General features: G+C 41.4%; 1 protein-coding gene across 1 annotated transcript in view; it reads left to right on the forward strand.

Moving 5' to 3' along the window:
* Positions 1-951: 951 nt before the first annotated feature.
* LOC139300941 (ephrin type-A receptor 5) overlaps positions 952-14,069 on the forward strand; it is a 55,661-nt gene continuing 42,543 nt past the window's right edge. The window contains exons 1-2 of the mRNA XM_070924151.1: positions 952-1,051; positions 6,778-6,842. Coding sequence (XP_070780252.1) covers positions 952-1,051; positions 6,778-6,842 — 165 coding nt within the window. The remainder of the gene's footprint in view (positions 1,052-6,777; positions 6,843-14,069) is intronic.

Here is a 14,069-nt window from a genome sequence, read left to right on the forward strand (position 1 = left end):
ATCAGCAACAACGGGTCTCAGATGAAGAGTAAAGTATGAAACATTTCACAGTGAGGCAAGACTCATGTAGCCTACTGTGGTCCGTAAAGCCCACAACAAACAGACAGAAAATCCTGCCTGGCTGCAGTATGAAAAGAAAATACTGATGTTTTTGATTGTGTCATGTGGCTTCACTTCACTTTCTCTTCATACCTCTGTCCTTTATCGCTGGTGGTATGGCGCTTCATGTCCACTACACTGTGCTACATAGCAAATCACAGCTTTACCTTTCCCTGTTAGTTCACAGTTACTGATGAAATATTAGGTCCAAAGTGAACCCAGTAGTGGACACTGTTGCAGGTTCATAATTTGGTTAATCTCCTCTAAACACATATCACTGGTAATACAGTTATTGATCCTAAAATGATCCCATCTTGTGAGACTCTTAAATTCATGACCCCCTTCCTCCAATTAATTTTGGGGGGCTTGTAGAAAGCAGCATGAAAAGTACAATTAAATGGTTTTTAAATGAGTGGGTATAAGGTAACAAGGTTTATAAGTAACAAGCCCCTCTCTGTTCATCACATAGTCTCACTCGTGCAGAAATGCTTAATATGCACTATATAGTAATGTTACATCTGGAGGGGGTAACGAGCGAGGAGTAATCTATTATCATTTGGAGAAACGAGTCCAGCAGCAATGGGGTTCACCTGTGGAGGGTCTGTGATTGGAGAGACTTGCGCTTCACTCCGCCCACCCCCCGGCGCGCTGCCCGCCTCCCCAAACCCGGAGCGCACACAGTACCTTCCTCTACCCGAAGTAGTATGAGCTCCCTTCCCTCTGAGCGGACGCGCAACGATACAGATGGTTTCTTTACGGTATCCCGCTTTATGCTGACCAAAACTGCAGTTGTTTAGGAAAACCCCCCCACCCCCCCCTACCCGTTACCGGTTGTGTTTTTTTGGATGCGCCATGCAATCTCGCTGGTGGAGTTGTGGCATTCGGCTGGTGGCATGGACGTGGGTTTGGAGTCTGGCATCGCTCGGAGCGTGGTGCATCCCCGCAAACGAAGGTAAAACACGCACCGACACACTGCGAGGTTAATGACACCGCTCTTTGGTCCGTGGCCGGGCTTTAATTGGCACTGACAAGTGTGACCGCTTAAAGGTCCGTCTTGCTGGCTGCCTCTGGTGCCCCAGACCGTCGGTCTCCTTTAGGCTGCCTGTAAGGCTCCCGACGCCGTTTAACCAAAAACTGAGGTCGCATAAAAATCAATTTGAGCAGAGAATGTTTACGACGGCTGTGTCCCCAAGTCTGACTGTGCGTTCCGAAGCGGTAAAAGCTGAAATACAAAAGGACCTTTGAACGGAACATGCGGATGAGCGGTGCTCTGAGGACCCGGCAGCGCCGTCAGACGCACAGTGCGCTGCGGAATCACTGTGTTGAGCCTGAACGCTGTCCAGCGTGTGAGGTGCTCATACTGTGGAGTTCACAGTGACATTTAGGCACTTTATGCTACTTGACAAATATGTTACAAAAAAAAAAAAAAATCTGACAGCAATTCCCATTTCCTTGACTTGGCTTTGTGGTAAGGCGAGTTTTAATGCACCTCATGTTTTTTTTTTAAAATATCTTATAATAATGATAACTTTTAGGGGTTTTGCTGCGAGATTTCTCTTCATTCCCGTCACGATTATTTTAGGTTTAGTCTAGTCTGGCTTTGTGTGTTTAAAGATGCGGGTTGAATCCTGTTAACACACCTCACGGCCAGTTCAGATGGCGGTCGTTCGCAGTATTGTTACTCACCTTATCAGATATTAAAAATGTCATTTGGCATCAGTCATAATTTGGCGCAATTATTTCCATATCCGTTACATTGGGTTGCAAACTGTTAACTAATCAGTCTTCATCTCAACTGAACTTGTGCACCTGCATTTCCCTCTTACTGAATGCCACATATGGACATTTGCAACGTGGCTTAAAAATTAGACAATGGCAAAGAGTAGAATGTATGAAACAGTGTGTCAAATATTGTTCCCACGCTATTGTCCGCAGACTGAGCAGCATTTTAATAGCTCGAGATGAATGCCATTGTTTGGGGCTATTAGACAGAGCATTATCCGGGAAAGAGAAACATTCATCAACCTGCTTATTCTTCACATGGCAGATTTATTTGGTCAAAGGTGGTTCACAAAGTGTGACCATGTTACACTCAGGGGCCCTGGAGGGGGTTTGCAGGGCATCCTTCTGCAACATATCAAGCAGTTAAAGTTCATTTTGAATGTATAGGTTGACTCTTTGTATCGGTGTCTTGTGAATTAGATTACTGCACTAAGGGTTTGGGCATTTCTATTGATGCTTCGTGGGATGAAGTAATTCCTTACTTTCCACAAAAGAGTGAAAACATTTCACCAAAATCACTTAAAAGGAGTATTTTCCTTAAAGTCTATCCAAACCAATTTACTCATGAGGTTTATTGTAGTTAGCACCAATACCAACACCTGCAGTTTGAAGTATGTGAATTCCCATTTGGTTAAAATACAGCCTTGTTAAAGCCAGGCTTCAGGCTGTGAGAACTGTGAATCAATGGCAGACTGGATCCTAAGTTTGTGTTTTGACTGCAGTGAATGAAGAGAGAGAAAGAAGTCCTCGAAAACATGTTTGATCTTCTCACATCATCGTAGAATTAGTCAGACATTTGTTTTCTTTGCTGTCGTCATTTCTCGAACCCATCCTTTTGTTTTGCTCTGCAGCAGCACATTATTAAAAACCCGTTTTATTTCCCTAAAAGTGCTCTCAGACTGAAAAACCACAGACTTCTACTTAACAAAACACATACAACAAAACTGTAAAACACCTAACCCCTTAAGAAGCTTTTGCCAGAGGCTGCCATTCAACACAAATTTTAGACTCATTTGGCACATATTTGCATTGCAATGGATAATCATACATTGCATGCGTAATTGGAGAGGAGTGTGAAGCCCATAATTAAAATAACTGCTATTCTCTCATTGGGCTAATTTATTGTAATTGAAAAAGTAAGATTAAACATTTTATTGAGCTCGCTCTAGACATCTTTGAGAAATCATTGGGGCTTTGGCCACTTGCCCATCTCAATTTGTGTCTTAAAATGAGAGTAACACACTATCAGGCTCCATACTGATGTTGTGTAGCGTGATGTGTCCTCACATTACACAGCAAGTTCACCTTTCATTTGCATCTATATGCTAAGTTTGTACCCTGAATTAAAGGGGAAAACTGAACAGAAAAAAGTCCTTTCTTAATTATATTAACGTTTCTCTAGCAGTGAGGACAGTTATCTTGCAGTCCACCACTGATGGATGATACTGTACACACTGTGCCACCTTGATTAATTTCCTCTCTTGAAGCTAATCCATTCTTATTTAAATTGCTCACTTTTTGAGAACATCTCAATGCAGAGCCAGATGCCTCACATCTACTTCAGAGATTGTTATTGTGTTCGATTAACAATAATGTCTGACTAATGAGCATGATCTGGGGTGTGTGAGCCTACACTTCAGGGGGTTTAAAACCCATCACTTTGCTTTTTGTTGGTAATGGTGTTGATCAAATGAGGATGGTGGATTTGGGTTAATTACAGTAAATGGCTCGAAAGAAGTGCGTGTTTGCCTGTGTGTCTGCATGTGTGTGTGAGAAGGCAGGCCGTGAAGCCCGGAGCCATTCAAGCTAACATGTAAATGTCACAATAAAACAATGAGGCGCAGACAGAAAAAAAGCACCAAAGAGGCAAATGTGTTGAGGGAATTTAGAAGTTTTAAACTTTAACCACTGGTTTCAGAACTAGGAGGTAAGATGTGGTTTCAGACTAGATTGTATTAGAGATCACTGAGGTCAAGTTGGCACTTAAACCCACCTGCAAGAGCGCTAAAAGTGTGCAATTGAAAATGAATACCCAGGTAGCCTTGTTGTCAGTTGTCATTTCAAGGCGAATTTTTATCAGTATTCCCCCTGCTGAAAATCCTTTTAACTCTTCAACTTCAGTATCCTTGAAGTAATGTCACTACAAGACTTTTAAATCACATCACTCATTCGGTGGTGATGACTTTTAATAATAAGTTCTGTAGATCATTGTCATGGCTGAGCTCTAACTTGTTAGGTGGTTTGATCCTTAGAGAGAGCGCGAGAGAGTGAAAGAGGTAACATATCCCTTATGATCTAGTTCAGCGTCACTTATCTCTTCTTTATGGCCTAATTAGTTGTCTAATCGCCTCCTAAGGACATCTTTTATTATTCTCTGCAGAGCAGTGGAGATGGTAAGACTAGAGTAGTGTGTGTGTGTGTGTGTGTGTGTGTGTGTGTGTGTTGGGAGAGGTTGCAGAGCGAGTGCGTGTGTTCAGTTATTGAACTAGCTCTCGCTTCATATTTAGTTCTGCTTGCTCCACCTTCTCACTGCAGATGTCTATTCTTTTGTTGACATTGGGGCAGGGTTGATATGACGATCGGCTGTTTTACAACATGGCTTATCATTGGACGTGACTGGAATCAACGTACTCAATCGCTGGTTTTATCTCGTTGGCAGCTCCAAACAGCGGCAAGAAGTAACGCTACAAATGTCTAACTTCAGTGCCCAGAAATCTTGCAGGGTTAGGTCAGCATTGACATTCAGTCGTTTTTGCCAAGCTGGCTGGTCTGTGATGCTTTATGAAATCCAAAGGAAGAGAGAAGCAAAACATCTAATAATGTGGAGTCCAGCTTCCTCTGTGTTGAGCACTCGCGCACAATTTTAATTCGTCGGTTCCTGCGGGAAAAGATTTGACATATCCAATCCCAAAATTTCAATTGAGTTAAGTGTGAAATCCTCACCAGTTGTCATGAATGGAGCATTAGTTAGGCATTTCAGACAGTACTAGTAATTTGCATAGAAACTTTAGTGCCGGTTTTATGGGAAAATAATAATATCGCACTTGTGGGAAAATGTTTGCATGCAAAATGTTTTGAATTTGCATATGAGAGGGTTTTTTTTTGGGATTGTTGGGTGCCTTTCTTGTGAGTGTGATTACATTTTATCCCAGGATTTGTCAGCTTAGTGGGCCAAGTTAGGAAGACAGCCGCTAACTACAGTTTAAATCAGGAAAAGAGTGCATGAACCCAACTCAACCTGATATGCCATTAGAGGAACTCAGAAGTGATAGCAAGCAGAATGCAGCTAATAATCTGAATGGAGAAGTTGCTGATCAGAGTTAGATTAGATTGCATGTGTCAGTTGGGTTCACTGTGGGCAAATCTATACAGCTTATATGGAAGCAATGGAGCAGCCGTTCTCTATAATGATTGGCTTGAATTTTTATTGTAGCACTCACCATATTTTTATCCTTGTAAAATGCACAGTTAAGGTATATAGTGATATGAAGCATGCAACAAAGGTTTAAAAAAAGGACTAAAACAGTGAATTTGCCAATGAACATCTTGTGAGGCCAGGTGGTTAAGTATCCTGTAGAGATTCTGAAAGGGAGATTTCTAAGACCAGCTAGCATATAAAAGATACTACTTTGCTTCCATTAGTGGTATGCTCAAATGTCTAGCTCGTAATCCGCTCCCCTTTCATGGAGACAAAAAGCTTGACAATGGATCACTCAGTTGGACTTTCTCTTTTATTGTTTGAGTACACACTGTGTTAGACACAGAACCAGCCAGACGTTATCATAGATGAGATAAAGAAAGCTGAACTCCGACCTGACAACTTTGAGTCGCGTTTATGACAGTGCATGTCATGTTGTGGCAAATTCAGATGAGTTTTGAAGCTCTTCCCTAAAAGGAGATGTGCAATTTGTTCATTGATGTGATGTACTCTATTCAGTGTCTGTGAAAATGCTGTTGAGGAATCTTTCACTTTATGTACATCATCCAGTTACTGAAACATACTTTGGCCCAATTGGCTGAACAGCCATATCATCATGTGAAGTTTTACCTTTATCCCGAACTGTTCATTCGGTGAGATGTACTTTTGACAAGAACGTTTGTGACTTTTGTTGGAGAAGTATTTGGACACACTGATAGGGAAGATAAGACAGAACTCACAAGACTACACTGTCACCAGTGCTGCACAAGAGGAGTTGGAAACATGTTTTGAGGAGTGCAGTGGTCAGGTAATTGCACTTGACAGCTTTCAACTGCGAGGCAGAGAAAGGAGGATTTTAATGGCTCAGTTTGAGCTGAGAGCACAGTTGGAGGATAGAGTTCAGCGGCAGTTTTTGGTCAACAAGATGCAGAAAAGTGCAGTTCCACTACGGCGTGTGAATAGACAGTAGCCACTGTTCTTAGCACAACACTCCAGGCCATGCCAAGTCTTATGCCTACTCTGACTCATGAAGTGAAGTGATGACTACTATGCACAAAGAATCTTTTGAAATTCTCACACGTCTTCATTTTAAACCAGTTTAGATGAGTATACAAATGGAAAGTGCCCCTTATTCTGTCAGCCTATGAGAGAAATACATGTGAATTTACAACATCTCAACAGATTTAAAGTTCTTTTTTAATCCTCAGTTTGTGATTAAGATTGTGTCAATTCTCAACCTGACCTTCATCAGCTGAATACCTATAGCGATTACAAATGGTTTTGTCTTTGCACATTAGTAAATGAAGCACCACTTGACCACAACAGATCATGAATGCACATCTACATGGAGACCACACAATGAGAGTGTTGGATGCTTGGTTACTGAATGTGGAGGTCAAAATCTCAGCTGTGTCCTTTTTGGATAGGTTGGTTGTTTGTCTATACTTAAGACTCTCTGTGTTTTTAATCTTTAACAGTGAACCTGCTGGATTCTCGCTCTGTGATGGGAGACCCCGGATGGGTGGCCTATCCTAAGAATGGGGTGAGTATGAGCATTGCTAAGACTTTTCAAGTATTGATTAATTTTTCAGAAATAGGAATGAAATTTGACAGATACTGTACAGTATATGTAGTTTAGGTAGTAAACTCACTTTCTGTGTATGATGAAAGACACCTGTAACCTTATTTTACACTGAAGCACAGGCTCTCCATTTGTTTAATCAAGGTTAAAGGTCATTACATTTCAAAGAACTCTCAGTTCATTATCAGGGTAAATTGAATTCATGAATAAGATATTGAAAGTCACCATGGAATATATTATTCTCAAGCCAGGAATTGAGTTTCCATTTCCAAGTATTCCCAGGGTGTAGGCTAATTAGAGAATGACTTGCTGGAGTTGGAAAATAGTTATTTCATGGTATTTTATATAGTGTATTTTAATGAAAAATAAATGGTGTTTAAAAAATTGTAATAATGTATTCTGGAGTTTCAACATGACCTCGACTCATGAGACAGTAGTTCACAGCCGAATCTGCCACCTTTCCTGGGAAACATTTAATTCGCCACCCTCCTGGGGGTTGATAGTGCTGTGGTTGGTTTAAACAGGAATTCATTTGTGCACCCATTTGATCCACATGGAAAATCTCTCATATAGTCACAACTCCTGTTCGCAAATATGCAGCAATACACGCCGGACCAATAGTGCTGACCATGGCGTTTTATCAGCTCTGGGTATTCAAATCACGGCCCACTCTGTGGCTGTATGTAGATGGGAGAGATAGTGCTGACAAAAGCAGCCGTATGCGCAATCATATTAATGAAGATGTGATTATGGTGTGTGGTTTCCACAATGCAACTGAATAAATAACTGCATTCAGGCGGAGACAGAGGGAGAGAAAATAAAGGACGTGACAAGAGAACGTAAGGATCTCATAATGACCTGATCCTCTTATTAGCTGTTGTGTTTTTATTCAGCTACAGTTTAAGGTGATTTAAAATGTCTGACAATGAAGTGACAAACATGTCTGACAAAAAATGTATTCGCTGTTTATGTATTCCTGGCATTTTAAATAACAGGCGTTATCATTGCTGGCCATTATAATTCTTATCGTGTTCAGTATTTGTACGACAGAACCTAATCTGCAGCATACTCTCGCACATTCTCCATGCACACAAACACATTTACTCTTGGCAGCAGTGCTCTTTCATAGCTAAATAAGATGTTGAGGAGGCACGGAAGTTTTTTTGTTTTTTTTTGTCTCATGTTCCAGATGGTTTGTTTCATCTCTCATTTTCTCCTCCTCCACCCCCCTCCATCCCCATCATCGTCTCTCCTCTCATTCTTCACTACTGGTTCAGGTTTCATACCTGGCCCTCCCATCCTTCCTTGTCCCTGAACATTCATTTAACTCCTTATCCCCATTTTCTTCTTATTCTTCTCATCTGCTTGTCTTTTTATCCCACCATCTTGCTGCTTCCCTCTTCCAAAGCTTCAATGTGCTTTGAAAGTTCTTGAAACATTCATTTAAGCAAAAAGGAGATGGAGGAAAATAAGGGCTTTAAAAAGTGTTAGAATTTTGATGGATGACCTTGAAATGTTATGACACGTTTCCATGAACAGCATGACACTGACACCGTAACTTGAAAGTGAAGACTGTAGATTGCAAAATGGGAATATTTTGGTTTAAGAGCTTAAGTTGTCACTGAAAACCCTTCTCTCCTCATCTATGATGAGCTCCTTGAACTTTAGTGTTTAGAGTTGGGTCTTCTTCTCTTCTTAATACACAGACTCCTTTATTCACAAGCACAATATGAACTGAAATTATAAAGGCCTTAAGAAATGCCCTTTTTGAAATCTAATTTGGAAGTCTGTCTTGAAGGTAGCAGGGGGCCAAAGTAAATTTTTTCTTTGAGGTCCCCTAGCATGTTAAACTGGCGATGTGGAAAGAGGTGTGGTGTAAGACAGAGGTGGAGAGCCAGACAGAAACTGACTGAGTGTGAGAGAACTTGAAAGGAGCCAGGCTTCCTGTGACCTCGAGAATACAAGTCCTCTTGGGAAGTCAGGAAGGCACTGATAAACTGGAGAAAGAGACAAGAGTCTCTAATATGTCATCTAATACCTCCATTACTTCCTGTTCCCATTGCATTCGGAGTGCTTGTTCATAGATTGGGTGGGCTGCTGATCATATGCTATTTGGGTGATGCTTTTATCTGCTACACCTTCAAGCATCTTGAAGGGACAGGAATGAAGTAAGAAAAGTCAGGAAGGAAGATGCCATCAAAGGAATGGATCCCACAATATGGATTATTTTGCTGTCTCCATTACCATCAGTCTGGCAAATCCAAGAACCATCTTACTTGGTCCTTTTCCGAACTTTAAAAGGCATTGTCCAGACACACCGAGCCAACCTCAAAGAACGTACCACTGACAAAAGCTGACTGATGAAACTCTTTTGTGTCGCCTTACGTCACCTCAGTTCTTCTGTTAAAACTTTGATCAGAAGAAAACACAAAGACTGTAGCCGATGGCTAGCTGACGGCTGACATGCACCACGCTCTGAGCCTGCATGAGAAGAAAAAGCCAGAAAACCTAAAGATTCAGCACAAAGACGAACAAGACAAACTAGCCCACCATTTTCCCACCTGTGAAACTGTTAGATTGAGCTTGAGATGTGCTCAGAATACAAACTGAGAATATGTCTCATTGTGATTACCATGTAATTGGGATTATTTTCTTTAAATGAAATCCCAGTACTGTAGTGGTCGACATTCTTTAAAAAAAACATGTTTTCATAAGAGTTGGGTTTTGATTGATACTATTTTATAGATATTTGTCCATGGTAATTATGACAAACTGCTGGATTTGGCGTAGTGTGTTATGTGTATGTTGTTTTATGACTTGATAAAAGTCATGTCTGACAGATATTAGACTGACGATCCCTAATGATACAGTTGGCAGCTCTGTGCTTAAAGCTGCTTAAGCTAATATCACTGTTAGCTTCACAGACTGACAGGACATGCTACTTCACCCCTCTGAAAACTGGAGATCCTGATTAAGAGCTTTTCAGATGATAAGCTCAAACAATGATATCAACTGGGAGATTCTGACAGCTCTTTCTACCAGCTGTCCGTCTTTCACACTCAACTACTACTGAGCTAAATGTTACCAAGCTAAAATTGACCTGAGGTGATCAGCTAATGATTTAGCCCTACATTGCCCACAGTGAAAAATAAGGTGAAACCGTGCTAAATTGGTTTAATCACTGATTGGTTCGGGTATACAACCATTCAGAGAGCTCTCTTTCATTGACTGCCTCTCCTGATTCAGCACGCTCAATTGACCAAAGATAAGGGAAAGCTAGCATCAAAAGTACTGAACACACTGCAAAAACTCTGGGAAATTATCAGGCACAGATACACAGTGACAGAGAACAGTTGGCATGGTGTGTCAGGGTCCTAAACTGTCTGTCCCTAATGAGGAAGGGGACGGCTGTTTGAGGAGTGTTTGCTTAGAGATTTGTTGTGCCACAGCTCATGCTATTTAGCAGAGTCTCTTTTTTATTTCCCCATAGCACATTACAGTACCATGAAGGATGGAAGACGAGGTGGGGTAAAAAGGACAGAGGAGAGGAGAAAGAAAAGAGAATGGCGGAGATTAGTTAGGAAAGGTGTGACAGGAGGGAGAGAAGGAGGAAAGAAGCAGAAATTGGGGACAAGGAAGAAGACAGGAAGTCAGAAGCTGCAAGTGATGGAGGGTAAGATGGAGTAGGGAGGGGAGCGGTCGAACAGTGTTTCTGGGTTAGACTTCAGATTGGATAATTAAAGGAAGAATAGAGGACACAAAGGGAAAATGATGATAGACATGGATGAAATGAAAAGGCAGAGGAATGAGGCACGAGAGGAGGGAGGTTAGAGAATGAAATGGAGGAAGAAATGGGGAAAAACGGAGGGGGGATTCTTGTATGGTTAAGAAGTGGGGACAGTGCCATTACAGTGTCGTGACGGTCAGCAGTAATGGGTAGTAATAATAAGTTGGAGACAGCTTTATAGACTTAGAGCCAGGAGGGCACTCAATACAGCCACAGGGGGTCTGCTGACGGATGTGACACGCGGACACGCACTCCCACAGACATAATAGTCAACAAAACAAACGCACACACTAATGAGAAGCTAGAAGGATGCCAATAGGGACAGTTCAGTGTAGGGAGCAAAGTGGGAAAGGGCAGGAAGTGGAGAAGAGACCATGGAGGGGTGAAAGAGAGGTTAGGGCTGTGCGAGAAGGTCTGAAAGGACTGAAATTAAGAACCTCTGATTATTGGAACCATTTACCCCCATTGGGACCAAAAACTGTGTTGGCTTTTTAATTGTTCACATTAAAGTGTCAATTCACACCAAAGAAATCTTACTGCTAGCGGTATTCAGCCATGCAGATAGTTTTGGTTTCATGTGTCAAGGTGTTGGGAGATATTTTCCTCTGAAACATCTGCTGCCCCCCTAAAATAATGGGACTTTTGTTCATGTTGCTCAAAGCTTTGAAAAAACATATCAGAAACATTCCTTTTAAGAAACTATGTCCTGCTCACTCAAGATAATTCACATTCTTTGCTTCTATAAATGCTGTCCACGGCAAAGTGTGCATTATTCTGAGTAACTTGGGATAGTGTTTAAAGGAAAGAAACATCAGAAATCTCAAACAGATATCTGAAAACTTTAATGGGTAAATCCAATAGAATCTGTATGGCTAGATATCACTAGGGGTAAGTGGGAAAATGCCTTTTTCTTGGAATTTGGGTGAACTGACCCTTTTTAAGAATAGGTTGTGTGAATTGTATTACAGTGAGAAAGGTGCACTGAAGATTTCAATATCACGTTTTTTAAAACCAATGGATGGTGAAGTGCGTTACAGAATCATCATTGAGAGACAAGCAAGGAAAGCAGAAATGGATCTACTGTAAAATGTAATGTAGAAACAGTTGTTAGGTTTTAAAAGGTACACTATTGGTGAAGGCTTTTGTTTCTACAGTGCCTCACAAAAGCATGGGTGGTCCTGACCCCGCAGTGTTGGTATGTTTATCTCTGCACCAAGCTTTGTCTTTGACCTCGGAGGCCCCTGCCCACCTAATACCATGTTTAATCGTCTTTTAAAAATCCCATGGAATAGGCACTTGAACTTCCTTGAAAGCACCCCCTCCTGGAAAACTATGTCATCACAGTCCCTCCTTTCTGCCTGTCCCTTCCAAGTCATCTCCATTAATAATAGCCCTTAGTTTTATGCTTAAGATGTCTGATTTCTAGCCCCAATGTCCTGCTTTTAAAGGAAATACATCACGACAAGGAAGTAAGGAAATCATGTCATGGAACTTTTAAAGTAAATGTTAATAGTAAATGGTCTTCACTTTTATAGCGCTCTTCAATCTTAAAGGTTCCCAAAGCGCTTTACAGATCAGGTCTCATTCACACATTCACACCCCGATGGCGAACGAGCTGCCATGCAAGGTGCTGGCCTCCATCAGGAGCAACTTAGGGTTCAGTGTCTTGCTCAAGGACACGTTGACAAGACGGGGGAGCTGGGGAAACTCACTGGTGAAACTGGTGTGGAGCTAACTTTAATGCAAGTGTGTGTTTCTTTGCTCATTTTATAGGATATTTATTTGCAAATGGCTCATGTTAAACCATTGTTTGATGACTCAGTTTAAAGATGTAGCTTAGTGTTAAGTGTCATGTCCCATTTACATTTGTAATCAAAGACTGTTAATCCAGTAGAGTTGCAGAGTGGGAGGACTTCCAGTGGCAACAATGGCAACCACGCTTTATACACAGATACTGAACCCATTTGGTTCCAGGCAAAACTAGAAAAGGTCGTCTGTTAAACTCCCTGCTGGGCTACCAATAATGATTGGTGTGTGTGTGTGTGTGTGTGTGTGTGTGTTAAGCTGTGTAAAGCTCAGAACAGGCTGGTGGATCTGTGTGATCTAACCAGTAAGAGGCTTAATGTCTGCTCTGGGACTGACTGGGCTGGAGTCTGGGAGATGGGGACTCTCACAAGTACACACAGATCTGTCTGTGCATCTACAGTATACTTGTGAGGACACTTGTTAACATAATGCATTTACTGTAACACCAACCTTAGCCTGAGCTATGTCTAACCTTGACTGTGTCAACCCTCTAACAGCCCTTTGAATGATTGAAGTTGGTTAATATGTCCTCACTTTCCAAAAATGTCCTCATAGTCAGTTCTAAAGCTCAAATTGGTCCTCTCATTACACAAAAGGTTCAGAAACTGAATGATAGTAACCAGAAGACAAAAGGGGAAGACTAAAGCAGGGAGGAATGGGGAAAAAAGACAGATGGAGAACAAGACAGAGAGAGGAGAGAGAAAAGACAAAGACAGAAGGTTGTACACAACGGTTACAGCAAAGATTGATTAATATGGGCTATTAAGCTATAACACCAGATCATAGTCTGGTCCCTCTGGCCATATTACGGTGACATGATGAAGTGCCTGTATTAGCCATGGGAGAGTGCTAGTGATGCAGATAATAGCCACGTCCCAGGAGACCTGCAGAGGGAATTAATGCCGCTGTCTGACACACACAGGCATGGATGCAGACGCTCACACACACACACACACAAGCGTGAACACTGACAGAATCATTTACATATATGCACACACAGGCAGGGATGGATACACACACACACACACACACATTTTATAAAGGTATGGCTATAGAGTACACACAGATGGACACACTTTTAAGTGCACGTTAATTATTTTTTCCACTGACTAGAACTCCACCCCTCATTCAGGGTAAATGCATATATACCCTATAACACTATCTCACTCTTTTCTGTCTGTTGCAGTAGGAGGAAATGAGGTGGAAGGGATGAGGATTATTCTGCTATCTATACCTAGCCACACACACACACACACACACACACACACACACACACACACCCACCCACCCTCTGTATAATTTCCTTGCCACTGTTAAGCCTTTCAAAAAGCCATTGCTTTAGCTCTTTCTTGCTACATTTTCATGATACTCAATTCTCTGTACATCTGGGTATCATTTGAAATGTTCAGATACTAGCGTAGATATGATACCATACCGGAGTTTTGGCACTGATACCAAAACTTTTTTTTTTTTTTTTTTAAATCCTTACGTTCAACAACTTTTTAACAAAAGGTTTTCAAATGTTAAATGTTGTCTAAGCATCTCTAAAAACTTTGTCTAAATAAATAATTGAATCTGAAATTGTCTGAACGAAG

Source organism: Enoplosus armatus, chromosome 18 (genome assembly GCF_043641665.1).
Source record: "Enoplosus armatus isolate fEnoArm2 chromosome 18, fEnoArm2.hap1, whole genome shotgun sequence".
In the NCBI taxonomy this organism is placed as follows: Eukaryota; Metazoa; Chordata; class Actinopteri; order Centrarchiformes; family Enoplosidae; genus Enoplosus; species Enoplosus armatus.